At 44.1% G+C, this 26,976-nt stretch overlaps 1 protein-coding gene across 5 annotated transcripts in view; it reads left to right on the forward strand.

Moving 5' to 3' along the window:
- Positions 1-4,253: 4,253 nt before the first annotated feature.
- The window catches only part of ENTPD1 (ectonucleoside triphosphate diphosphohydrolase 1), a 32,651-nt gene continuing 9,928 nt past the window's right edge, over positions 4,254-26,976 (forward strand). Inside the window, exons 1-4 of one of the 5 annotated variants that reach the window (XM_027710903.2) lie at positions 4,254-4,369; positions 4,506-4,576; positions 25,993-26,126; positions 26,514-26,631. In XM_027710903.2, coding sequence (XP_027566704.1) covers positions 4,561-4,576; positions 25,993-26,126; positions 26,514-26,631 — 268 coding nt within the window. In that variant the 5' untranslated portion in view covers positions 4,254-4,369; positions 4,506-4,560. Of the gene's footprint in view, positions 4,370-4,505; positions 4,577-4,805; positions 4,940-9,390; positions 10,093-14,058; positions 14,141-18,138; positions 23,920-25,992; positions 26,127-26,513; positions 26,632-26,976 lie in introns of those variants that run through there. The other 4 variants (XM_027710904.2, XM_027710906.2, XM_027710910.2 and 1 more) reach the window with 4 other exon arrangements.

Raw genomic sequence — 26,976 nt, forward strand, 5'->3', positions numbered from 1 at the left:
ATTAGCACCGTGCTCTAACCTACTGTGTTACTCTCAAAATGTTGCCTTACAAGTGATACACAGGTTTTGGGTCACAATGTCTGTGAATACTGGTATAAAGACAGAATAGTGGCCTTCTCTGAGAAGAGGGTTACAAATACTTAAACCAAGACAAGGAAGTAAGATGAAGGAAAGGGACTTAAGTCATTTTAATAGAGAATGCATTTCATAAGTTTAAGGTTAAAGACCAATATACTTGTTTGCAGAAAGATTAAGCTAAAGGTCATCTCATTTCTTTACCTAAATACTGAAAGCAGTTTCTTTTCTTTTTCCAAGAATTGCATTCTTTGAAAAAAATGCTCAGCTCACTCAGACAAAATATTGTATAGCCCATTGCTTGTTTGTCTGTTTCCTCAGGAGTCATCCAGGAGGTTTGCTCTACACAAAGGAAGTGTTTTGGAAAACTAAATTAAGCATTTGAATTTCAGCTATTGCAGAGGAACCCAGAGATGTGGGGAGGACTTGGCCTACTGTATTGTGAAAACTCTCAAATCTGCAGCGAGTGCAATGTGGGATGAGTGGGCCAAGGAGCCAAAGCTGTTAAACACAAACAAACAAAAAACCCTGGCACCATTAATGCTTTTATGCTTTTTGTTATTTGTCATTTTTAATGCCTGGCCCCTCTTATCTGCCTTACTTTCCAGAAAATAGAGTTGTCCTAATCTCTTGGATCAAGCTCCCTTTGTAGGGAATTCTGCTCCCTCTGGTCCCAGCAATTTAATATGTTCATTGTCTTTCTTGAGACCTTCACATCTCTTTCAGAGATGCTGGGGATGGAGTAGTGGGTACCTCTGCTGTCCCTTTCCCCAGGGCTGCCAGCTGCTCAGTGGTGGCACAAGCCAGCACGCTGGGACTAAATGTCTAGGAAAGCCCAAGGAATACTGAGCCTATGCCCACTAAGGCCAACGTTACACATCAAGTTTCTTGAAGCAGCCACTCCCCTCTGTTGCTTAAACATACAGAGTGATATATTGTAATCTAAATACATACCCTTAGGCCCCTAAGCAAACATAGACACGATTACTTCAATGGAGTTGAAATTGGTGATGGGATGGCCTGTTTCCATTTAAAATATTTCAGATTTTTTCATAGCAATTCTTTCTGTGGAAACAAGCTACTTGTGCTTCTAATGCATGTAAGTTTGTTCCCAGGCTCCCTAACCCTTTTTTTCAATGGCTGTTTCTTTTCCCCATCCCAAAGCTGAGAGGTTCTGGCCCTGGATTTCAGTGTTCATCACCTCATTTGGTCTCCTGTTTTCTGGAAATGGAGTGAAGATGTCCCACTGCTCACTCACTCTTGCTCCTTTTCTGAGTCCCAAAGGCAGCACACCTCATCTGCAAAACAGCAAATTCTAGACATCTATGAAGTTTCACATTTTTAGACACAGGCAAACACGTGCACAACCTGTGTAAACATAGAGCGAGATGACTGCAACTAAGCTCTTACTGTGGCTAGGAAAATGGATATCCAAGACATATTTTGTTCCTCCAAATTTGCTCAGGATGCTCTGTTTTGTTCTGGGAGTAGAAGAGTGGCACGCTGGGTTTTTTGCTATTCTTACCCCCTGCTCAAGATGTGTGGAAACTACATCCTGAGCTCTCTGGTTTCCTCTTTTTATTTGTGTTTTCAAGCTTCCTCCTCACAATGTCTGGAGCCTTATCTGAGTACAAATGTCTGCCTCCGGGACCACTTTTTTTCCTTATTTTGTTTTCTTATGGAAATGACCGTGACACAGAATCTGTTGTAGCCTTTTTGCTAGTTTGTGGATTGCAGGCAGAGGTTTGCCCAAAGGCGGAAGGGTCATCAGACAGAAAAAAACTGCTCTGGCAAATGTGGATCTGACCCTCTGTGGAAGGGGAACTCTGCATGTCATATCATATGAGGTTATGAAGTCCACCCTTCCCTTTAGGCTGTGACAGAGGAAAAGCTGTCCCTGTTTCATTGCTGTCCCTTACACCTAAACTTAATGGCTGCAGAACAGTATGTAACACCATTCACTGATCTTGTAGCTGTGGGAATACTATTCACATGTTTGTCAGTCCATCACTTAAAGTAGATCGTCTTCAACACAGAAATCTGTTCCCTGTAACTCTGTGAATGACCTGGATGGTTTTAGGTGTAGTAGACCATAATTATAATCGTTCATGGCAACCCTTCCCCACGGGGCCCTTATGCTCCAGGTAAAAACTTCCTCTTGTATGAAAACACTGCTGTCTGTTTGTTTCGTGATCACTGACTCTTAGTGTATCATCCTTCCCCATAAAAGTTTCATCTGTCTCAGTTTGAAACTGAAGTTCCTCAGGGAAAAAACCCAAACCACAAAACCTGTCACTGGCAGACGGGTAAAAAAGAGCTTATTGTGGTTTATCAAGTACATATACATTTTGAAAGGACTTGAAATACATCAGTCTGGGCATCCTAAGAGGTGTTCAACATGGCATGAAGTCATGTCTATCTTTCTCTGACAGGGGCCTGTATATACTTCTGCTTATTAAACTTGGACTCCTCAGCCCTTAAGTGAGCTCTTTGGTAAGCCCAGCTGACCCAGCTTCTTGAGTTTCTACCTGTAGTGGGTCTAAGCACAGCATTTGAAAAATCAGTCCTAAATTCCAACTATTTTTTAAAACTACTGTCCAGCTGGGTTTAATTTATTTAATGTGTGGTATATAAATATATATATATATATGATTTATTTCCTGTGATGATACTCTACTGGCAAGTATTCTTTATAGAAATCAGTGTGTGACTGGTACATAAGCATTCATACTTCTATCAGTCTTGTTCCAAAAAAAAAGTATTTCTTACTGATACATCTGTGCAGTTATTTACTACAGTGAAGATGTTTAAAGTTGCATTTATTAACTAAACATTATATCAACTGGACTCTTTTTTTTTAAATGATGTTTCAAGGTGACCAACAAAATTACTTCTGCCATGCTAAGCCCTTTAAAAATGTTGCTGCATTCTCACTGCAGGTAAGGTCAGTTGTCCCTTGTGCTTCCCAGGCCAATTTTTCTCAATAAATTATGACAAACACTTAAAGTTTACCTTCAGCTTCATCTGCTGAAACACTTCTCCTTGAGCTTTTAAACCAAAGCTAACAGTAATTCAGAAAGAATCTACTCACTAAAGCCTTAATTATGTATATTGTTTTATTTTGTTGATCCCTATTTTCCTGTTCTCAGAAAGATTATAAACAGGAGTGTTGTATTGTCAGTTGGAGTGATGCAAGCCAAGTGAACGTTTATTTGTGAAGGAGAAAGCACTGGTCATTGTTTGTGACAAGGCTGCAAAGGGATTTGAAAGCCCATGTCCAGGTGTGGTTCTCCAGGTCCTAGCATCAGAATCCTGCTCTTCCTGCCTCTCTTTGGGGCAAGACCTCTGGAAGCTGGTGGTAGGCACAGAGCTGGATGGTGTCCAGCTGTAGGGATGTGCACTCATTTGTCCAGCTGCAAAGATAAAGTGACACTTCTGAGAGGGGAGCAGGTTCTGGCACAGGCAGGGCATAGCAGCTGCCTGCAGGTGCTCATGTGCTCCAGTGGCTTCACCTTCTGGGTAACTAGCAGGGAAGATGCTGGGAAGCTGGTCTTCACCGGTCTGAGAAGGAAGCAAAAGAGCTAGGGTGGTTGGCAACTTCCTTTGGAGTGGGAGGCTGACAAATCTGTAGGTTGGGAGCGTGGGGCCACTTGCCATGCCTGAAATGGGACTTGAATGTCAGAAGATATGGAGAAAAGTTGCTGAGACTCTTCCAGCACTGTCTTGTATTTCTAATTTGTGTGAAGTCTGTCAGGGATAAAAAGTGGTGGAGGGTGGGTTTCTTTCAGGCCTTCCAGGCAAGTAGGCTAAAATTGGCTCTTTCCTGAAGTTCCCCTGGAGATGCAGCTGGAGGTATGAGCTCATTCTATGAGACAGGTAGGTACAGGAGATGACTTTTGAGTAGCTATTGCAACTTTGTCTCCTTTCGTGATTTGGTGGGGTTTTTCCCCGTGGGCGGGACCTCATATTTGGAAACAAGGAAGGTCATCTCTTCTCAGGGCAGTTCCTGTGTCGTTGGTGTATCTGCTCAGCCTTCTGCGAATGAGGAAAAACAGAATCAAACAAAACCCACAAAAAAAAAATAATTCCCTAACAAAATACTTTCTCTCTACAGCCACAATGCCATTTACCCCCCGCCCCGAGCCAGGGATGCAGTCCTGCTCCAGAGCACGGCCCGGCGGAGCCAGCGGCCGTTCCCTCGGGTAGCTCCGGGCGGGCGCCGCTGCCCCCGGCCGTGCGGGACCCTCCGAGACGGCGGATAAACCCGAGGTGCTGGTAACGCCGTAGCTCTGAGGTAATCTGCTTTGAGGAGACCAGGAGGTCAAGCCTGCAAGTTAAATGGATTTGAGTCATGTAGAGTTAAACTAACCCCTCCCACAGCCATGGACCACTAAAGCGCCCATTTTCATGAGCACCTCTCACTAAGGCAGCTCGGAGCCGGCGGAGGCTGAGAGAGGAAGAGGGAGGGAGCGAGCACCAGCACTGATGGATGAGCCAAAGGGTAAGGACAGAAGCGAACCGCTGGTCTCCAAAGGAAGCCTTCACCCCCGGCGAGGGGCGCGGGGGGGCGGCGGGGCTCGGCGGGGAGCCCCCGGGGTGGCGGCATCCCGCGGCCGGCACTCGGGGGAAGCTGTGCATATTCATGAGGAGCTTCTTCGGATGTGCCAGTCAGGCGGGAGCTGTGGCTGCGGCATCCCCGGGCGGCGCGTCCCTCCCTCCGCGCCCGCGGAGCGCTGCGGGCGGTGGGCGAAGGCTCCGCGGCGGGGGCTTGCCGGGGTGGGCGCAGCCTTTGCCGCAGTCCGCCCCCGGCTGACATCATCTTCCAGCCCTTGGACTCCTGGTCGCTCCTGAAGGACAATGCCGAGTTGTGACTGGGGTGCCCGGGTGGGGGGCCGGGAGGAGCCGGAGGTGCCCGCGGGCTGGGGGGTCCCGGGCGGTGCAGCGGGGCGGGCGGGAGCGGGGGCTCCGCGCCGGCGTCTGCCAGAAGTTTGGTGGCGTCAGTGCGAGGGATTCCCTCCCCGCGGCGGGGAAGAGCCGGCTGCGAGTCCCGGCTGCCGCCGGCGCTGCCCGCGGGGTCGGGGCCACTCTCCAAGGGCGAAGGGGGCGGGGAGGCAAGAGCAAAAACTCAGTGGAAGTGTTAGCTGTTGGAAAACCGCGGTGGGAGGCAACAGCTCTGAGGTTGGAAGCAGTGCTGTGCTAGGTACGAGGGGCTCTCGGTGCATGGTCTCGGAAAAGGAGGATTCGCCACTCGGCAGCCGGGCAGCCCTCTGGCCTTAACTGCGATCCTGGGGATCGGGGGAGAGACCCGGCAATAGCTCTGTTGCACCGGGGTTTTTCTACAAGATACATGTCTTGTACTAGGCTTTGCCTTTTATAATCAGCTGACACGGTGCACGTAGCAGCACTAGTCACACAACGTTTGGCAGAAACATTTCCTAGTTTAGTATCAGCTTTTGTCTGTCTGGGTGCCTTACCCATCTGGGTGCCTTACCCTCTGTTTACAGCGCCTTCTGCAATAGGGTCCGTCTTTCTGTACTGCTGACAGCACTGTGCTCTGCGCGGCTTTCGAACACAAAGCAGGAACTCGGACAAATAAGCAAGAAGCAGTACATTGAAAAAATATCTGGGCAGAAACTTAGCCTTTAAATTGAGTGAGAAGCTTAGGGATAATAGTTTCCACTATTTTGGTAGTTTCTTGTTCAGTACCAGGTGGAAGTCTCTAATTTATCATTGTTATGACAACAGGGAAACAAAATGTGATTGGTTTTTTTCCCCCTAGAATAAACAAAATGGTAAACTAGACCTCTCCAAGGTTTTAGCTTCATAGAATGTAAAGAATACCATTTGGGAGGAAGAAGCATTTTCTCAGTCTGACGTACATCAAAATTTAAAGCAAAGTATGGCAGAAGGAGAAGGTTAGCTCATTAGTTTACGCAGTCATGAGTGAAGCTGGAAATATTTAGAGATAATTTGCCTCTGCTAAGAAGGGAGATAAGAACAGCTTTGAAAACAGTCTTTTAAAAGTTTCATTCCAAAAATAAAATACAATGCGTGAACGGAGATTTCTAGTGAGTGAGGGATCACAGGGAAGAAACTTAGATAATGAGAACTGATTTAGCAAAGAGGATCAAATAAGCCTTCTTTTAGAAAGTGGAATTTTAAAGAGACAGAAGGAAACTGAAGAAAACTGACAGTGCTCAGGACAGTTGTAGAAGAGGCAGTGATGGTGTCACAATGGGCTGACCTGCAGAGCATGCAGGTCTTGTAAGAGCCTAAAGAAAATTAGTGCAAACAATAGCAAGAAACTGTGTTTTGGGGGGGGACAGAAAACACGACACTGTTTTTGAGAACTCCTCTCGCAGTGTCTTTTACAGAGGCAGCAGTCAATGGATTCAACATGGGTGAGTCCAGGACAGGCAGTATCTATCAGGTATCAGGAAAGTTTCCACCTCGAAATGAGGCACAAATGCACACCAAGGCCATGTCCTTTCATCAAAAAGGAATTATTAGGGAGTGTTTCAGTAAGAGACCTGTTTCCTGTGAGCCTTGTCTACGAGGAAGCCTGATTTTAAATATTGATGCTGTCATCTCTGCTTTGATATTTGGATTAATATATTAACATAGCCAAGGAAGAAATTCTGTTTGGGATGCTACAGAGCAACAGGTCATATTAGTGATTAGTGTTGAATACCTTCTTGGACAGAAAGCATGACTGCCTGAGAAATACATGTTACTGAAAAATATATAGGTGTGCTTCAGTCCAGGGAGAGCATGATGGTGGTCTCATGTAGACAGCAGTGAAAATCAGTAGACCTTCTAAAATATATCTATTTTAACCTAGAAGGTACTAAGGTAGTAACTCTGATTGGGAGCTCTCTATATACATGATGAATTAATTAATCAGATGACTGCTCTCTATGGATTGTTCCAGCATACAACAGTAATCGAGCAAAATCTGATGGGGAAAAAAAAGTAAAAGAATGTGAATGGAAAATCACAAATTTAAAGAAGACATACTGACCAGCACTTCAAAACCAAAAATGAGGATAACTTTGACTTGTTCATTCAGGCAGTGAAGGCAGCAAGTAGAAGTTAACACAAGTAAATGGCAAGGAAGTGGAGAAAGAGGAATTGGAGAACATCTGATAGAAAATACAGACTGTAAATTGGGGAAGATTATTTAGAGAAAATAAAGATGTCAGGAGAAATCTAAATTTAACAGGACTAAGCACAATTAAAAGGAAGCATTTTGTGTTCTTAGGAACAAAATAATGTGTATCTAGCAATTGTGTATTCATTATGGAGGTGGACAGGGTAAGATTTTAATGATGATGCAGGAAAAATCCCAGAAAAGTGCTGGATAAACACATGGACATATTATAGCTAACTAGTTTGTTTTGTAGATTAACATTTTGGGGGCAATAAAGTTTACAACAATTTAAAATTAAGTATGCCAAATACTTATTGAGAAGATCTATACTCAATGATTTTCATTTTCAGCAAACTGGAACACTAGGGATTTCTCATGCAATGGGAAGAATAGTATTGTTGATCCAATATCCCAGCAGTATGATGGTGGGTAGCCTGGAGAACTATTTCCAATTTAACTTGACATCAGTTTTATCTAAATTACTGGAAAGGTCATCTCAATAATCAGGTTTTAACAGCTAGTATTCTTTTGGTTTTGTGGAGCATAAAACTTGTCAAAGTAGCTTTCAGAATAATGTCGTAGAAATCTTACCAATTTCTACACTGTCAAAATGGATAACAGAATGAATGCATTGAAAAGGAAATTATCATCCCATCTCCATCATCCCAGATGGACGCAAACATAAGTTCACGTAGTTCCCTCAAGTGAGCATATTAATCTGCATCCTAGAATGGAGATAGTCCCACCTTCAAGAGTTGGCAGCAAGAACTTCAAGGATTACTTTTCTTTTGGGTTTGGAACTTGGTTAGAGAATCCATTTGTAAGAAGGGGCGATGGGAAGTCTTTCAAGTACTGGTAAATCTTTTAATTTGTCTTTGCTTTCTTGAAGGCTCTTTTGTTTAGACAGTAAGTCAGCTGACTGAACAAAATAGATGGTACACAAGCCTGGTGTGATTCTCATTTGGGAAAACAGGCTGCATTTTGTCTAATGCATGTTATCACTCATCGAAGTTCTAGGAAAAAATACATATTCTTAAAATCTTAGTGACTGTTGAATAAATCTTGACTCTAAGTTAAGGGACTCTATAAAGCCTGATTTCCCTTATGGTTAGGAACTACTATACAAAAGGGGAGGGAACTGGAAGAACTAACTTCTCTGGTTACTATTGTACAACCATGAGTTGATTATAAGTGTAGGACTGGGAAGGCACTGGTCCTTTATTTTCCAAATAATTATTTGCACTTGTTTTATTTTTCAGAGATAACAAACGTGGTTGAAAACAGCAAATATTAATATCTTCCATGTTTAAACTTCTTCACAATAGATGAAATGCTGGTGTTGTTGTGATTATAAAAGTTTCCCTTTGACTCTCTAGCAAAGAATGAGCTAATGGATTATTAATAATTAAGACTTGGATAGCAATAGACCTCAAAAATATTTATCAAAAGAAATAATCACTAAACAGCTGTGTTTCCAGAAGTATTCTGCAAGAGGCCCGATGGCATTAGACATTTTCAATAATGATCTAAAAAGTATAAAATCATTGCTGATTTACAGATGGAGTTTGTCAGTGCTAGGAGGACCAGTACAAATACCAGTTAAGTCAGAGGAAAAAGTCTAAAGAAGCCAAGAGAGGTTGGAAACATAAAGAGCAAATAAAAGGCTTCAAGCCAAGCTTGTAAAAGCACAGCTAATGTGACTTTGGGAGGAAAATTGGACATTCAAACTCTGAATAGATTGGAAAGACAATGTTGTCCAGAAAAAAAATATGCAGAGGTGTGTATGGGTGTGTATATGCATATATATATATATATATGTCTGGGACAGCCGTAACCCACAGTTTTAATTTTTTTATGTATATGCTCAGCTGCCTTACCATGGAGGGAGAAGGTTGTCCTCTAGTCAACTTTACGGTGACCACTGCAATAAGCTTTTTGTTTGCTTCTTGACTTCTAATTACCAGAAGCATACAGAAAACCCTCAAGAGGAGAAAAAATACATTTAAGAGGCTGAACACCTGAAAAGGGAAGGGTTATAAAAGCTATAATAATTTATAATCTTTTTGTTCTTTCCTAAGTTGCGTAACTGGCCTAGTATAGGCCATTCTTGGTCACAGTCCTTTTTTTTCCTAAGACATCTTTACACCTTTAGCACCTGTTGGTTTGGGAGCAACCAGGAAATGAAACTTTTGGGTTAATACCCTCTGGGTAGGTATTTTGTACCTTCTTACTAGCCCAGTGCTCAGTAACAGTGTTCCACAGAGCTGGATCTCGTTGGAAGTGTGTTGATACAGGAGCTGAGTTCTCAGCTTGGAAATTATCTGTTCGAGGTGGTTAGAAGGTTTTTAAAGACAGAAGGGTTTGGGATGAACGTTGGGATGAAGTAGATACACTTAGGTGACTTTGGGGATTAGTATTGCTTGAGACTAATCAAACCTAAATTGCAAAATTCTAGATAGTGTTCAAAAGAGAAGCACCACTGTTGGTTTTCTGAAAGCTGAGTTAGATGGTGACCACTTCTAAAACTCTATTTTCTTATTGTTTTGTTATCTAGATGTGAGAACTGCCTTTATCTTTCAACTCAGTGGAGACTTCCCTTCCCTGAGCAGAGCTGAAGGTTTATGGCAGGCACTTCTATCACTGTCTCCTAGTCACAGAGCTGTTGCCAGCATGCTTTCATGGAGAGCAGCAGAGCCTAAGGGTACACTTCTACAGCTGGCGTAATCTGACATAAATCTGTGCTGCTGAAAGAGAAAGGACAAGGCACCTCTCCTTGTCCCCTAGCCTTGTTCTTTTTAATCTGCAATAACTTTCAGCTTGTCTAACTTGAAAGCCACCACCAGCTCAAGTGAGAGAACAGAAGGAGGGTAAGTGTAAAAGTCACTTAGATTAAAATTATTGGGGGGGGTGTGGAAATCTTCACTGCAACACAAGGAGAGATGCAAAAACAGTCCTGTGCTCTGAAACAGTGCTGCATTAGCAGCACGAATAAAGAAATGAGTTAAGGGAAAAAGTGTGAGAGACCAGATGGAAGGGAACAGAGTCAGCTAAGTGCACACTGAACAAATTCATCTGCTCACATCCTCTCATGCATCCGCTGCCCCCAAATGTGGAAAATGCTGGAAAGATCTGTTTCCCATCCTGCTCTTTGGGCTCCTTGTCCCTCTGTCCCCAGTCCTGCAGGGGCTGTTCACACTCAAGGGTGATGCAGGCTGTGTAGTGGTCACTACTGTCACTACTCTGTTGGTGCTTAGCCAGCACCAGCAATGCTACAACTATGCCTCTTATAGGTTCTTGTCTAAACCCTTTGAAGCCCATATTTGTCCCTTCCAGCTTGGGAAGAGCTTTCCGTGAGGATGTGCAGAGCCACTTCACTGTTTGCCTTCACACTGCCTTTCGCATTCCCCTTGTGATGTCAACACAGGGATTGAGTTTCTGAAATAAGGAGACATACGTCCATCAGCCTGACCCATGCTGTCCCATGCTCCCTTGTGAGCTTCATCCCGCTGTATGCTACATCTCTTCTGACCAAAAAGTAACCCTTATGTGATGGCTGAATAGTTTACAGGCTGGAACTTGCACCTTTGATCAAACACTTTTATTTTGCTTAAGTAGAAGTTAAAAGCTCTTAGTTGATTCCCCTTTGTTTCTGACCTTCCTGAGAGTCTTGGCTTCTGATCACATAGGATGGTGAATGCCAGATTGTTCTTGAGGGAGAGGATGCAAAGAAAATGGACCTATTTTTACAAAGGAATGAGAATTAGCTTGTCTTCATTAACTGTCTGCAATCTTTCAGCCAAAGCTCAAACCATCACTGGCCTTTGAGCTCTGTGCTGACTGGAAAAGGTGACTCAGCAGCTCAGGATGCAGAAACCGCTTCAGCCCCTCAGATGGTTCACAGCACTGTCACATTCTGCTCGAAGGGCACCCGAGACGGTGGAGTGACAGGAAAGGCCGCTTCAGCTGCTGTGGTTTCTAACGTTCACCAGAAGTGATGCTGCAGACGGGGGCAGGGGAGGCAGCAGCCTCTGCACCTTTCTCCCTGGGCTGTAGCGAGAAGAGGTAGACTCCTCCAAAAGTGAGGGATGGAGGGAATTTGGAGACCCTTCAGTAGAACTAATGGGATGGAAACATCCAGAGTGTGTGGTAGAGCCCAGGGAGCAGGCATGCAGCAGGAGGGAAGATGGAGCTCCTGTGTGGGGTGTGGGTTGGTGGTGAGGACAGGTAATGGAGTGGCATTTGTTCCTCTGCTGAAAACTGTCCTTCCCTGCCACCTGCTCTTTGCCAGAATGGGAGGGGGCAGCTCTTGCCAGGGAGAACATCTGCTCTTGGCCACAATCAACCCTTGGCTGTTGGCTTCAACTGCTTTGTGGGAAATGCACTGGAAATCTGCAATTTTGTCTTGAATTGAATGTGCTCAGTAAGCTGATCTAAAGCTTCTATATATTTAGGCTCGCTTTCCTGAAATAATATAGGAAACTTACTGTTTGTCATCTTTGTTTGAGACTGCAGTAAACATGAAAACAGCTGAAGCTGAAAAGCTCTTTATTCTGCTAAATCTAGTGGTCAGGCTCTTGTTTACAAAACTTAGAAATACTGTTGTAACCAAAAGCATGAAAGTCATACAGAAAAGAAGAAAAGAATGTTCCACTGATGTGTTTAGGATTTAGTCTTCCATTAACCAAGGGGAATTGAGACTTTATTTGAAAGGTGGAACTATGGCATAAGACAGAGATACAGTGGTCCCTTTCTGTGGCAGAGCAAACAGAGCATTTAAGCAAACTGTGAAGTTAAACCTTTGCACTTCATCTTAAAAATAGTGGTTTACAATAGAACCTGGCCCTGTGCTATGAACTCCTTGTTAAAGACAGTAATTTTACAGTTGCTTTTTAGGTTACAAAGCATGTCTCAGCTACAGAGACTAGTAATTTCTCTGCCAATTTAAGGACCTTCCAGTGTTTTGGCCGCTTGGTGTCTTAGAATGCTAACTGGATCCCATAGGCCTTGCTGGGAATAGATGTCCTTCTGTAAATAGGGATTTGGAGAACCTCTTCTGCCCCTTTATTTCTCAAAAGACTGTAACTGTAAATTTACATCAAAGGTCTCGGTAACCTTTGATGTAGTGTAGTGGTCAGTTTTTAGGTTTACTAGCATCTTTTTAATGTAGTAATGAATTCTTTTAACTCTGGTTTCTCCTTCCTCCATCCCCAAAGTCAGATGGCAGGAAGGAGACACAGGGAATGCCTTTTTTCCTCCCTGGGACTCTGCTGGCTGTGTTTCTCTTTTTCAACATGTTTCTCCTAACCTAAATTACATTTTCAATTTTTATCGCCTGTTTTTAAAGTTGTAGCAGAACTGCATAGATATTGTAGCATGAGTCATGTGTGTACTTTACTAGACCATTAATCTCTAAATTGTTGTTAGTCTGGCAGAACATCAGAGAATATATCAAAATGATGGAAGATGAATTTAAGAGTAGTTGTAGCCAAAGTGTGCTGCTCTTTCCCTGGACCCTGGGAATTCTGCCTCTCTGCAGGAAGGAAGTGTGCTGTGAGCGCTGGCACATGGGAGCTACCCAGACTAGTGGAGGAGTTGGTCCAGAGGACAGAAAACCCGGCATGTGCTGCTCCCTTAGGCTTTTTCATCATCTGGGGAAATGGGGCTAATGGTGCTATCTCTGTAAACTCCTGGCAGCATATGGGTCAAAAGCACTGTGACAAATTTAAATGTTTCAGTTTGTTACTAGGGAAAGGCTGAAGTTCAACAGACAAAAGTATGATGGTGGGCTCCAGTATTACCTGTTTTGTATCAGTTTCCCATACGTTGTGGGCAGACAGCACTGCTGAGAGCTGGAGTCAGCTGTGTAAGCCACAGAGTTGAGGGAAGCCTGGGAATAGTGGGAAAGTAGTGAGAGAGTCCCGGCCTTGCTTGGTGTCTGTGTGCTGGGAGAAGGCTGGACTCATAAGACTGTGGCATGAGCATGAGAAAATGTCTGTGCACAAAAGCCTCCTTGTGAGGTTCTGCTATGGCATAACTGCAGCTATCCTGTCTCACCAGAGCTTTGTGGGAGAAACTGAGGTTAATGCCAGCCTGAGTATAAGAATGCTACCGAGTCTACGCTACACTGGTGGCAATGGTCTCACCCTGTGCTGTCACAGGGAGCTGCTTGGCACATGACAGACTGAAAACAGCTCCAGCTCTAACACTGTCAGTAGATCTTGGGTGTAAACTATTTAAAATCCTTTGTGGTGAGTCTGGTAGTGGCACCCGGGAACAGGCTGTATTGTTCCCCTCCAGAATTTCAACATCCTGAAGGAAATGTGAATGAAGTGTGTGTGTATGTGTGTGAGAGAGAGAGGAGTAGAACAGCAGCAAATCAAAGGTTAAAGGAATGGTCTGTATTGATAACCAAAGGACATGACCAACTGCACTAAAAGTGGATAAATGCTGAAAAAATGTGTTTGTGACAAGTCCAGCAGCCTGCACCCTGATAAGCCTCACATGGATGGCTTGTCAGCAAAAGGCATGGGTGCTGATAAAGCCCATGTGCAGATGACTCTTTGGGGAAGAAAACTGTGCTCCAGTAACAGAAAGATCACAGTAAGCTCAACAGCACATCCCATGTGTGAGCTGTCCTCCTCCTCTCCCAGAAGGAAAACAGACCATGGCAGCTAAAATACCCAAAATGAGAGGGGAAAAAAGGCACTGAGCAGCCACCTGTCCCAGGTAAATGAGATTTCAAGGCAAATGGATCACGCTGCAGTTAGCTCCTGAAGACAGCAAAAGACCTGCTCAAGAATTTGTAGCTTGCCAGTGAAGAGGAACCCAAGAGATGCAGTGAGGACTTGACATCTGGCACCCCTGGTCTCATCTCACGTGGGATCCTGCCAGAGCACCTGGGTGAGCTTGGTGCCTGTGAGTACAAGGGGAGTGCATGTGGGTGAGAAAATAAGTGTGGCCCAAACGATTTTTCAAAACAAACATCATCTTCCTGTTTCATAAGGTCTTGCACTGTTGCTGCACTAACTTGCTGTATCATAGCTACATTAAAAACTGCTCCATTCTTAAACAAAGCTTTCACATCTTTTTCTCCTTTATAGCTGGTAATCAGAGTTTAAGAAGCTTTTGTTTTGGTGTGATCGATGGTGCAAAAATATAATGAGTTCCAAATTGAGAAGTAAGAGGCTCTGAGGGCTGAAAAATACTGGATGAAAATATCAGACAAAACAGGAGGGCAAGGAAAGTTGTCAGATGCTTTCAGTGATGGGAAGTGCAAAGTTGAAACTACTCAAAAGCCTTTTGCCTTCACTGTTCCCACCCAAAGTAAGTTGACTTTCCCTGTGTCTGCGTAAAGAATGAGCTGGTCGTGACCCATGAAGAGACTGGCTGCTGAGAGTCATCTGAATAAGGGTGCTGTGGGAGCCCAGTTTATAAATGGATTTTAAAGCTAGGACTCCCACATCTGCCCCATAGGGTTAGTGTAGAGCTCCTATTTCTCCTTCAGCTTCTAGCCTTCATTTCCATACTTTACATCTCATTAAGTGAGCCCCCATCTCTTTAGGATCAAATCCTGCTTTCAATTAGTGTTGTTGTCCTTATGAGTATCTGAAGTTGAAGTTATTCTTCTCCTTTGTCTTTTTATGAGTTTTATTGTTCCTGTGTAAGATGATGGTTTCCATAGATACTTTAGACATTAATCTGTCCTCAGTGGACATACAGTTCCTCCCAATGAATTACAGAGCAATTTGCCCCTTCTGCTTGAGGCCCTGGCTCCTTCATCCATATCACTGCTATACTGAGCATTTTAAAACACTGTTGCTGTAATGTCATCTTGATGCATTGCCTTGTGCTCATTACACAGCTTTCAATCCACATGACAGAACTCCTGTCCAACCAGTTTTAAATTCAAAAATGGTACATTGCATTCTAATTTCGAATTTTGTCCCAATAACTGTTGGAAACTTTAGCTCAGCTTTTCTCTGCTATGGGTAACTGTTAAACAAAACAGTGTTTTGTTATTCTTGTTCTCTTCCCCCCCTTGAGAAATGTTATCAAAGGACAAAGTCTGGCAAAGTATTCAGGACTGGTACGCTCCTATATGAGTGCTCAGCTAGCACCGACTGCTGTTCTTTCAGACAGCTCTTGTGTGAGTTTTCTGTCTTTATCCTGTCTCCACCTTGTCCCAGAGGAAAGCATATATCCTGGATTGCAGAGGTAGATGGTAATGTGAGTCACTGCTTGGTATTTAGTGGTGAGAAATTTAATCACTATCAGTCTCCCCAAATCCTAGCAGAAGCCAAGAAAAATCTGGATGTGGCATAAGTTAGTTATTTCTTCTTTGGCTCTATTCTGCTCTTATCAGGCTATTTACTGCACAAGTGGGGCTGTTCTGCTGACTCAGCATCACAAGAAGTGATGCCAAGGCAGCTCCAGGCCACATTTAAGAAATTACAAAAGAGACCATTAGAGTCACAAGTTTTCTCTTTAGCTGATTTATAAATGGATTTGTTTTCTTTCTTGTTCGTTTGTCCCAGAGCTGTTAATAAATAACTATTTCAATGTCCCTGCTCCTGCAGGATATGTGAGGAAAGTGTGTGCTCATGTGAACTTGTTGCAAGCTCTGCAGCTGGGCTGGAGATCCTGTGGCTGGAAGGTAGGCTCCAGCTTGAGCTTGGGACTTCCCATCCCAAATCAGAGGGAAAATGGTGCTGAAAGAGGCTGGGAAGCACAGTGGCAGGAGGGAAGCACCAGACCTGTAGCTGCTTTTTGCATGGGCCCGGGGTTGCTGGCCAGTCCTGCTCCTGGAGAACTGTGCTCATCTTAACAAAGCCAGCTGGTAGCTCCTTTCTGTGCTATGGATTTGTCCTCTTTCCTATAGCAGCCATGTCACAAGCTTGTTGCTTCATCAGCTGAAGTAACCCCTGTTTTGTTGGCTTTGACAGTGGGGAGTGTTGATTTCTCTGTCCCAGTAGGCATCTTTGGACTCTCAGGCTAGAGCCTGGAAATCTGGAGGGAGTGTTACAGAAGAGCATGGAACTTCTCAGCTTGCATCTCCTTGCTGGGAATGGAGAGCAGCTGGTGGGAGCTCCCCCTCTTACTTCTCTGGGGGAGATGCAGTGAGAAGTCAGAGCTGTGATGTCCATTTGCCAGGCCCAGTCCTGAGTGCAGTCTCTGCAGATGCCTGGGGGCTGTTCAGTCACCCAGAGCCCTGGGTGATGCTTCTGCTGCAGCCCCTTGCACATAATATGTGTAGATGGGACAGCTGACCCTGAGATTAGCTCAGTTGGTTAGAGCCTGGTGCTAATAACACCGAGGTTGTGAGCTCAATCCTCTGTGAGCCATTCACTTAAGAGCTGGGCTTTGATGATCCTTGTGGGTCCCTTCCAACTCAGAATATTCTGTGATTAAGCTTGGGCACTTGTCAGAAAGATGGGCTGCTCTGACTGTCCCTCTGTGCCCATGCTGCCTTATCAAAAATATTTTGTGTTTGTATTTTGAAATATTTGAGGCAAGGACAGTGGGGGGAGGGGCAGGGAAGATTAATGAAGACATACAAATTGAAAACCAAACTATGTTTTGATTACAAATGGGTTTCTTTTCCTGAGCCTAATTCTTCCCTTGGGATTCACTGCACGTCCCAGTAATAAGTAATGTGAACTTTAGAGATTAATAACATCCTGTGCCAGCCCATTCATCCAGCAAAACTCCTTGGTTCTTTTGTTACATGTCGGCATGAGGCTCCAGCCTTTTCAAAGTGCTCTTCTGACTGTGAAAATTTAGATTCATATTTACCTCGTTACCTTTGTAACATCAAGAAGTATTTCTTCTCTTACACTCAGGAACTTTGTCAAGGCCTGTGCCCCGCCATAGGCTTTGATCCCATGTTCTTTCCCGTTGGTTGTCGCTAGAAATACCACAGGATAATTTGTTTCCTGCTCTTTGAAATGGAAATTGTAGCAGGATGAGGAACAGAGCATGATATTCATGCCAAATATCATGAGCTGAATTCTCCTCATGGTTTGTGGGAATCCCAGTTATTAAAGTTGACCTCTGAGAACTCAGTATATTTTTCCACAAGACTTGGACAGTGGATGTGCTCCTCATCAGGAGACAGAAACTATTCCAGCTGTTCCCTGTCCTCTGCTATGAAAAGAGGACTGGAGATAGCAGTGCTGACAGCTGGGGGTAGGGGGGCAAGTTGGGAAGTGTTTAAGTGGAGTGCTGTCTTTTTTATCCATGCAACCCTAACCCTGGCTTACTGAAAGGAGGCAGCAGGACTGCTGCCTTGCCTGGATAGCCATGGGCCTTTGCTTCATCTACTAGGATTAGTTGCAAAGGGAAGGTGCCTACAGCTTTCTCTGCTGCAAATGGGTGCTATGTATGTTAAGGGAGGAAAAGCTCACTGGGTATCTGCTTCTTTCACAGCAGATACCTGTGCTGGAAATCACACTATTAAGAGGTGGCACAACCTGGATGTAGGGAAAATCCCAGGCACAGACAAGCACTGCAGCTTGTGTGCTTGCATACGGGGCTGCTGCAGAATGGGCATCATCCTCCAGGGGCTTTGCCAATGGTTCTGCTGATGCTGCACCAGCTTGTAACAGTGTTTGTGCTTCTGTGATCAGTCTCCAATTGTTTTTGGTCCTGGATGGGAAGTGAAACTTCAGGAGAAAAGCTGATTGCTTGGCTGTGCAGAAATACTTGGGAAGCTCGAGTTCCTACTGGCTGCAGAAGCACAGGCAGTGGCTCTGCTTGCTCACATGTGGCACTTCGGGCAGCTGTGTTTTTTGTTTGGAAACCAGGGAAATGAGCTCCTGAAAGCAGTAGTGTTGCTCAACACACAAGGTGATCCCAGGAATCTGCAATTCAGAGAAAAACATCTTTGAGACGTGGCAAGAGGCTTGGCGGTCTCAGCCCCTCCAAGGCAGGAAAGTTCGTCAGTGGAGAGGCATACGGGGAAACTGGTGGCTTCTGGGGCTTGTATTTCGACACTGCTGTAAGTGCTGGGTGCAGAGTGTTCTGTGGGTGATGAGGGGTTTGGATCTGTTTTCTCTGCGGTCCTTCTCCCTGTCAGAACTTCCTGTGGGGCATAGCAGTATTTACAGTGCTCAGGACTTTGTGTTCTCCAGGAAGTTTCTGAACTTGCTGGCCCAGTGTAGATATTAAGGGGGGGAGCGGTTGTTCTGGAAGCTGTTTCCTCTTTTTTTTTTCCATGACAAATTGTACACCCTACTGGTGTGGGTGGTTGGTGGGACATGGGGAATGGTGGGCTGCACTGGGTTAGTAATGTGACTCACTCATCACCCATCTTCCAATATAAGCAGTGGCCCTGCTGTCTTTAACAGCAACAATAATTAAATAGTTGTACACAATAGCTGCCTGGGGCTGAACTGGGACTAAGTGACCAAAGCAGGAGAGGTTTAGTGCCCATTACCAGCAGGATGCTGGAGACAGAGAAGGGAGTGACAGTCTACACTGGGTTGAGGAAAGCTGATATGATGGTGGATTTTAGTGGAAGACAGGGTAATTCCTCAAAACTGGGAGTGATAATTTCATAATTTGCAATCCATTACTTTCAGCTCAAGAGAAATATATGTTGGCCCCAGTCTTGATACAAAAAGAGACATTGCAATGAGAGTTTTGAATGATTACAAAAGCAATTCACAGTTACTCTGTGTCAACAATGTCTAGTTGTTAAAAGAAGTGACTTCACAAAATAAAAAAAACTTGAGCTGAATCAGCAGAGTATTTAAAATGGGCAAATAGGAATGCTAATCAGAAGGAGACTATTCTTTTCTTATGCTCTTCCACAGAAGCCGTAATCCAACTGCTGAAAGTTATGTTAATTTGAAAAAGAATAAAATCTCTTAAAATTGCATATTTAGAGGCAAAAAAAAGGAAAGCTAAAATTAGTGCAAATTTAAGGTTGCAAAGTGTAAAAGATGGTCAAAAGAAGCATAAGGAAAAAATCGTGGCCAGAGATTTAAGAAGAGCAAAGAAGAACGTAAGGATCTTGAGCACAAAAGGAAGCCTGGCAGCACCATTGACCCATTGCAAGTCAGTGTATTAGAACTATCAGTGACAAAGCTGAAAAGGTGTCAGCACTTGATTTTTCTTTCCCCCTCTCTCCTATCAAAAGACAAACAAATGCCTTCACATCATGTGCTAGTCAGGTATATTCAAGCAATAACTTAGCTGATAAGCCAGGGAGGAGGGGAAGCCATCTGGAGCTCACTGGATATTTTCCGATGGAGCTTCAAGCTTTGTGGGTAATGGCAATAAATCTTCTCCAGTTAAAACAGAGCTTTGATGGGCTGGTAGCAAATTAATACCAGAAGTTTCCTGACAGGAGACTGATGTAACTGATAACAGTTTTCTTTTCCGATTTGAAAAACCTCTTTGAATTGAGAATCCTAAAGAAATGAGCACGAGCACAAGTAGGGTACAGGCACAGAAGTCCAGTAAACACCATATAAATATGAAAAATAACTGTGTAAAGGTCACTGTGTCAGCAGTATCCTGCCACTTGTTGGTTGTATATTAAGTATCTGGGTCTGACTGCTGTGATATTAGCCATAAGAGTATCTTCCTGCCGAGATGTTTAATCAGCAGGCATCGGGAAAGCTTGGTGGGGCTGGTGTATAATAGCAGGGAGATGGGCTGTGATGCCACGCTGGGAGGCAGCGTGAGTGCCTTGCAGAGAGCCAGGGAGGCTGAGCACCATACCCAGCACTGCAGGGCACCGTGGGAAGGTCTCTGACAGGGGAACCTGCTTTGTGCACAGGGTGAATGGGGGATTTGTTGGTGTGGCAGTCCGGGTCACTGGGGCTCGTGCCCAGAACCCCCCGGGCGTTGCCTTTCCAGCAGTAAACCCACACCGCAGGGACAGCGTAAGCAGGGCCGTGGGACTGCCCTGAGCACAAAGCCCCTCTGTGCTCTGGACAGATGCGGAAGGCAGAGAAGGGGCCTGTGTGCTGCCTGCTCCTTTGTGTCTGTCTCTTGATGCCATTGCTCGGCTTTTGCTGCCTCTAGCACCCGCCAGCTCTCCAGGATTTCCATGTGCTGTTTTTTTTTTTTTTCCAGGAAAACAGGGCTTGCCCAGTGTGTCTTGTGCAATTTCCCAGGGTCATATCCCAGTCACAACACTAAAAACAGCAAAAGGATGAGTTGTTCCCACACCAAGCATTGTTGTACACATGGATAGCATTTAGCAGGATGGTTGCCATGACTGAATTATGTTCGAATGCAACCTGGAGCTTTGTTGGGGAAAGGAGGGAACACATTTATTCAACTGCATCTGTATCCCACAAGGAGAGCATAGGCATTGCATTGGCCTTTGCTAACAGCGTAGCTTATGAGTTGATTTGCCTCTTTTTGCTGACTCCCTGCCTTCTGAACCAAGGAAACAGAGCTGGGAGAAAGTCCAGGAGCCACTCCTGTCCTAAGGCAGATCAGCTACAACAGTGCTGGCAGATAGAGATGTCATTTGTCTGAAGACATTTAATGAGTCTCCCTTGCTCTTCTTTTTTCCAAACTTAACAATCCAATTCCTTCAATCTTTCCTCATAGGCCAAACTTTTAGACTTCTGATCTTTCTTCTTATTCTCTTCTGGAGTTTCTCCAAGTGGTCTGCATGTTTCCTCAAAGGCAGTGCCCAAAATTGGTCACAGAACCTCACAGGAGGCTTTACCAGCTTTAGATGGAGGGAAGGATTACTATAAACTGCTATAGCTGCAATAATGTTTTCTCCAGAAGAGCTACTTAACAGATTGCTTACCACGCTGTCTTTGGGTGATGGCTGTTATCTAAATGTCACATTTTCTCTTGTCCTTAAGTGAGTTAGGCTCTCCCCTATTTGTCAAATTTATTTTCAATTCCAGTCCTGTGTGTCAGTGAGCTTTTCTCCCAGCTTGGTGTTATCTCAGAGACAAGCACACTCTTTATCTTCCAGCTCACTAGTGCACAGGTATGTGTGTACATGGGACAGATTAGTTCAAGTACTCTGCCTGGCTGTGTAGCCTAGATTCATAGGAGTCTGCTGGGATTTGAGACATGTAGGGCTGCGTGATCTCAGTATCAAATGTCTCTGAAAGACAGCATCCAAAAAACCCATTACATTGTTTGGATTATCAGTTTTGCTGACACTTCAGTGTTTGTACTTCAGCACTTACAAGTATTTAAACTGGAAAAACATAATCCAGTAAATGTGTATTTATTATTCTACATAGCACTACTAGGAGGGTCAGAGATCACATCAGTATTTAGGCCACAATCTTTGCCATATGAATAATTAAAACTTGGAGCAGAGTCTCCCACACTGTTCCATGTAGCAGTTGTAAAAATCCTGATCTGGAGCTTAAATTCTAATTTCAAGATGCCCAGTGTCTAGCCCCGAGATTTTGAAATAAACCCTCTTAAAGCAAAGCCATTTACTTACTGTATATGTGCTTGTATGTATATTCTAAGACAAACCTGAGCCTCTCCACAGCCTAAGACGTGTTGGCCTGAAACAGGTGGTTTACATTACTTCGCAAAGTCTTCCTAGGTAACCTAGATAAGAGGATGTTTAAATGAAAAAGGCAGATAAAGAATGAGTAAGAGGTCAGTTGGGGACAGAGGAAATTTCATAAAATGGTTGATAAATGAAAGAGTGTGGCTCTTCTGAGTGTTTATGGTTTCAGATGTTTGGTTGTGGTGAGTCTGAAGGCAGGAGTGCCTCTTGAGTAACGTGCATCAAAACCTGATGCAAGTTCAGCAGCCTCACAGAGTAATTGGTGAGTTTTTCAGGCAATTCAGCCTGAAAAGCTTAATGACTACTGAAATCTCATTTTAACTCACCAAAAGGATAATGTGTGTATCCCCTCTCTGAACAGCAGCACTGACTGCTCCCATGCCCTTTCCCTGCCATCACTGCTGACAGAACTCCACAGATACGAAACTCTGCAGTTAGTAAATGAGCACAGACTGCATTGCCCAAGCCCCTCTCTGCTAGGTGGGTTTGCTGGGATTCCATAGCAGAGGTGCTGGGTTGACTTAGCTCTGGCCATTATGGTAGATGATCATGTTTCTGAGGTAGTACAGGTCCCTACCTCACTTTGTTTTGGGCTGGGACTGTGTCATATCCTGTGTTCATTACTGTGCAAGGCTAGCCTTGCAGCTCTGGTCAGAATGCTCAAGAAAAATAAAAGCAGATTATTCTATATGCAGAGAAGTGCTGCTGAGCTCTTCAGGTAGATGGAAAAGGCTGGAAACACAAAAATCCAGAAAGGATCATTGTTTATAAGTTGACTAAGGGAATAAATTCCAAAAGCATTGAGAGTTGCAGAAGTTATAAGATCAAAGTGGAACACAGACAGAAGGAATAGACTAGCAATAAAGAAATAAAGACTGAAAATGAGAATGTTTCTGACCATACAGAGGTGTAGTGAGAGTGTAAAGGTGATGGTGGGAACTGTCTCTGTCAGTGTGGCACTTGTGCAGTGGAAGAGTGATGGCCTTGCATTACAGTCTCTTATGATCTCTTCTGTAACAGATTGAGTGTGAACACCCAAAGGAAAGATCACACATCAACTTTAGCTGTTGTGCTAAGCCAGAGTTTACAAAAATATCTGTATTTATTAGAGATGATGGGTTACAGTGAGGTTATCTGAATCGAGCATGGCTTTGGACTATGCACAGCATCTTTCCTTTTCTCCTTGACAATCCTAATTTCGGTTTTCAAACAAGCCTTAGTCTCTCCTTATTTCATCTCTAAAAGCAACTGGTTGCCTGATTCCTTTTAACTTTTGTTGCTAAGTCTTGCTTGGTGAGAAGGGAGTTGGGAGGTGGGCAGCCTTGGCTGTGAGTGACATCTCCTGGCATATAGAGCTGCCAGTGACTTAGTGTCATTCTAGGGGTAGTTTCATATTTGTCTTGAGGCTCTGGAAGACAAAGGAGTCAAACTTGCTTCCTTGCCTTCACAGAGAGCTGCCTCCCACACTGATGTGGTCCTTCCTGGGTTATGCACTGAGAGCAACAGGATTTCTGCAGCAAAACTGCTGTCAGCTGGAGTGGCTGACAACATCCTTCCCAGTTCTCTGTCTTAGAGACAGAAAGGGTATTAGATCTGGTTGTGTTTTGAGACCATCACTGGATGGAACCAATGGTAGCCCTTACGAAAAAAGCAAAGAGACCAAAATTAGAAACAGACAGAGATGCCTGAGCAGCTGGGCTGTGCTCCAACATCTAGAGAGTGCTTAATGCCCGCGCAGCCGGGCAGGGCTCCAGCACCCAGCAGCTCTGAGGTTGGGGAGAAGAAAAGCAGCATCGTTTCTATGCCTACTTATGGCCTTATGTTTTTGTCACTGCTTACAGAGGGCAGCATGGGAGAAAGAGTAGAGATCTGTCTCTATTCGGGTTCTAGCTGGGCACAGAGACGCAAGATCATGTCTGCTTAATCTTAACTGAGGAAAAACTGCTAATGGAAGAAAAATCCTGGGGTCTGGCAACCAGACGGTCAAGTACTGCTCCACTTTGTGGACACTGGGGAGTGTCTGCATGACATTCAGCGGTGTGAATTTGAAATTCAAAGGAGCTGGAGGAAGCGAGAATAAGTTCATTCTTTAGCCACTGCAGAACCTAGAGCTGATGGAGGTAACTAAGTGCACAGAAAAGGGAACTTGTTGAAATGCCTCACTTTTCTGAACAAATGGCAGGTGAATTTTTATGACGTTGAATTCTTTACCTGGATTTGCAGTGTTGTTGTTTGGTTTGGGTTTTGTTTGTTTTTTTAAATAATTGAGTATTCAGTTATGTACACTTTGAGTGCTATTTAGAAGGTTATTACTTTGCTAGGCTACCTTCTGGATTATGCTTATCATTCTGTACCTTTTCCTGTATGAAACATTTCAACAAAATGCTCCTTGGTAGCATAAGAGTTCACACAGATAGATACTCTGATATGGGATACAGCAATGAAATCACATCTCTACAACCCACAGAGCCCTGGAAAGTGCTCATGATACTGAACTAAAATTCAGGCAAGAGTCACATTCAGGGTTAAGGAAATAATGTGCCTTGGCAAAAAAATGAAGGATCTCACACTGCAGGTGGGATGCAGACAATTATCATTATGCCTCTGCCTACAGACAAGGGATTTCTACAGCTGTTTATTGGAACGGTCCATTATAGGGATAAAATTGTTCCTGCTTTGCTGCTAATGCTGGTACTTTTCAGAGTGTGGCTGCTGAAAAGATACAGCAGTCAGACAATACCCATCACAACAGGAAATTTGAAAATCATAGAAGTTGTGCAAAGTCACCCAGCCTTCGTTCCTATGACAGTAAACACTCAACAAAGCTGTTAGGCAAGATCTCAGAGTAAGGGTGGCAATAATTGTGTGAATGTGCTGTGCAACTGTCAGCAGCACTTTTGTTTTTCAAGCACGCTAACTTCTTATCTATACTGTGCAGCTAATTTTACATTATAGCATCTGGTTTTATTCATTTTGCTAGGGTTAAAATAATCTTTGTTTAACAGACATGCTCAGTGCTATCATAACCTGAGCCAGCTACTCTCTCCAATAGGAAGAAAAGTCTCCCAGCTGTCACACTCTGCTGTTTCTAATCACTTTAAGCCATGAGTTCTGGGGCATTTTTGATTAAACCTGGATAAAATACATTCTTACTTCCTACTGTCTGGTATGTGCCCTAGGTTATTTTTTCAAGCTGCATTCTTGGAAATACTGGCTGGCAAGCATGCTGTGCCCCTAACAGGCACTCACAAAGTGAGTAACAAGCTTCCAAATTTCACAGTTAGCAGATTTACATGTGAGCGTGATATGAGGGAGCACAGAGCTCCAGGTCTATGTTAGGTTTCCAATGGACACGTCTGCAGCATCTTCAAAGCAAACTCTCTTGGCGTTTCTAAGTTCCATTTTCTCTAGGTAGGTGGGAAGACGTTATTTGTCAATAGAGATTTCCAGAGGTGTGTTGCTTCTTTTCAGTTGGGCTAACTTCTGAAACTAACTCTAGGATTTGGGGTCATTTGTAAGGTCAGGTAACACTATATAGTTCTGGCGCCTGGGACCGCCTCTCACATAAAACCAGAGCAGTGAGAAGATGGCCCTGATCAGAACTTGAATGCTTTTCATATTTACATGCATGACGTGCGGTGCCAGAATGTATTTGGACCTGGTATCACCTGAGGTCTGGAGACTGCTGGAACCCCGGTTCTAGCATGCAGATGCAGAGCAGGTTCAGTCACCTTACCTTATTGGAGGGTGACAATAGCTGATGTGGTTGCTCACATCAAAGTATTGTCACCATCCTGGATGACCTGTAATGTATTTCTAAACATCTCCTAGAGTATTTATGTATAAGGAAAAGAGAAATTAATATCCATCTGAGCAGTCAGATGATCAGTGCTTTTGAGCATGGAGCATCAATATGGGTAGAAATGGATTTCTTGCCATAGTGGGAGCAAGTATGTCCACTAGAGCTATTTAGTTGTTACATGTGTTGAATTTACATCTAGATTATAAATCTGGGAAATACACTGGGCACAGGGCAGACCATGGAGGTGTGGCATGGCCCATGAAAGCACATCTGCAGGACACCAGGGCTGAGCTCTGCCTCTAAGAAATCCCACACAAGTATGTGGAGTAGGAGATGGGACAGGGATGGGCAAAGGCTTCATAGTGGAAAGAGACTGCAGGAATGTGCCTAAAGACCTTTGGAGTGTGAGGTAAAATGGGCTACTGGGATACTAACATCGTTTTTCTGCTCTAGCCACAGGTACCAAACCAAAGATGTCCTCGACAAGAAAGATTCTACTCATCCTGGGATTCCTCTCTACTTTGGCTGTAATTGCTTTAATTGCTGTAGCAGTGACCCAAAACAAGCCACTTCCGAAGAACATTAAGGTATTTCAAGCTGGTACTCTTAAAACAAGCTGGGGAGTTAGGTGTTCATAGTGCTCAAGGACATGTTGCTGCCCTTGCTGGGTCTGGCTAACCTCTTTTTCTGGCTCCGTGCACCTCAACATCTTGTTTTACATCTTTGTCGTAAAAACAGATACAGCTTCATAGGGGATCATCTCTTAAGTAATCAGTCTCAATTTTGCTGCTTTTCTGCTCTTGTATCTTTTGATGGAAACTTTACACTGAAGCACTGCTGAGAAGAGTAATGACACACATTCCCACAGCTGCCAGATAAGCTGTTCGCTTCTGGTCCCCCTGTGTGTGGAGGCCAGCACATACTGTGTGTGGTTTAGTGCCTCAGGTGTGATAGTGGCTCTGTCTTGCCCACAGTACGGGATTGTGCTGGATGCGGGATCGTCCCACACTAACCTCTATGTGTACGAGTGGCCAGCTGAGAAGGAGAACGACACTGGAGTGGTGAAGCAGGTGGAGGTGTGTAAAGTTGAAGGTAAGAGGAGGAAAGGGAGCTATGGAAGGGGCATGGGATGAAGAAGAGATAATGCAATCAAAGGGTTGGGGAGGAGAAACCCAGGAGAAGAGGCCAATATTGAAAACAGTGTTATGTCACTTAAGAGTTAGACTTGATGATCCTTGTGAGTCCCTTCCAATTCAGAATATCCCGTGAGTATTCTTATTTTGTAATCTGTGAGCTAATGTATATCCCACCTCTTCCCATGGGGAGCTGTATATGCTTGACCTTCCTGGGGGAAAAATGGATCCACTTTTTCCTTTGTTTTTAGAATGCTTGGAAGTAAGTGCTTTTTGGAAAGATCTACACCAAAGAATGTATTTA

Source organism: Pipra filicauda, unplaced genomic scaffold (genome assembly GCF_003945595.2).
Source record: "Pipra filicauda isolate LSUMZ 115617 unplaced genomic scaffold, ASM394559v2 scaffold15_size4787011_pilon, whole genome shotgun sequence".
Classification (NCBI taxonomy): domain Eukaryota; kingdom Metazoa; phylum Chordata; class Aves; order Passeriformes; family Pipridae; genus Pipra; species Pipra filicauda.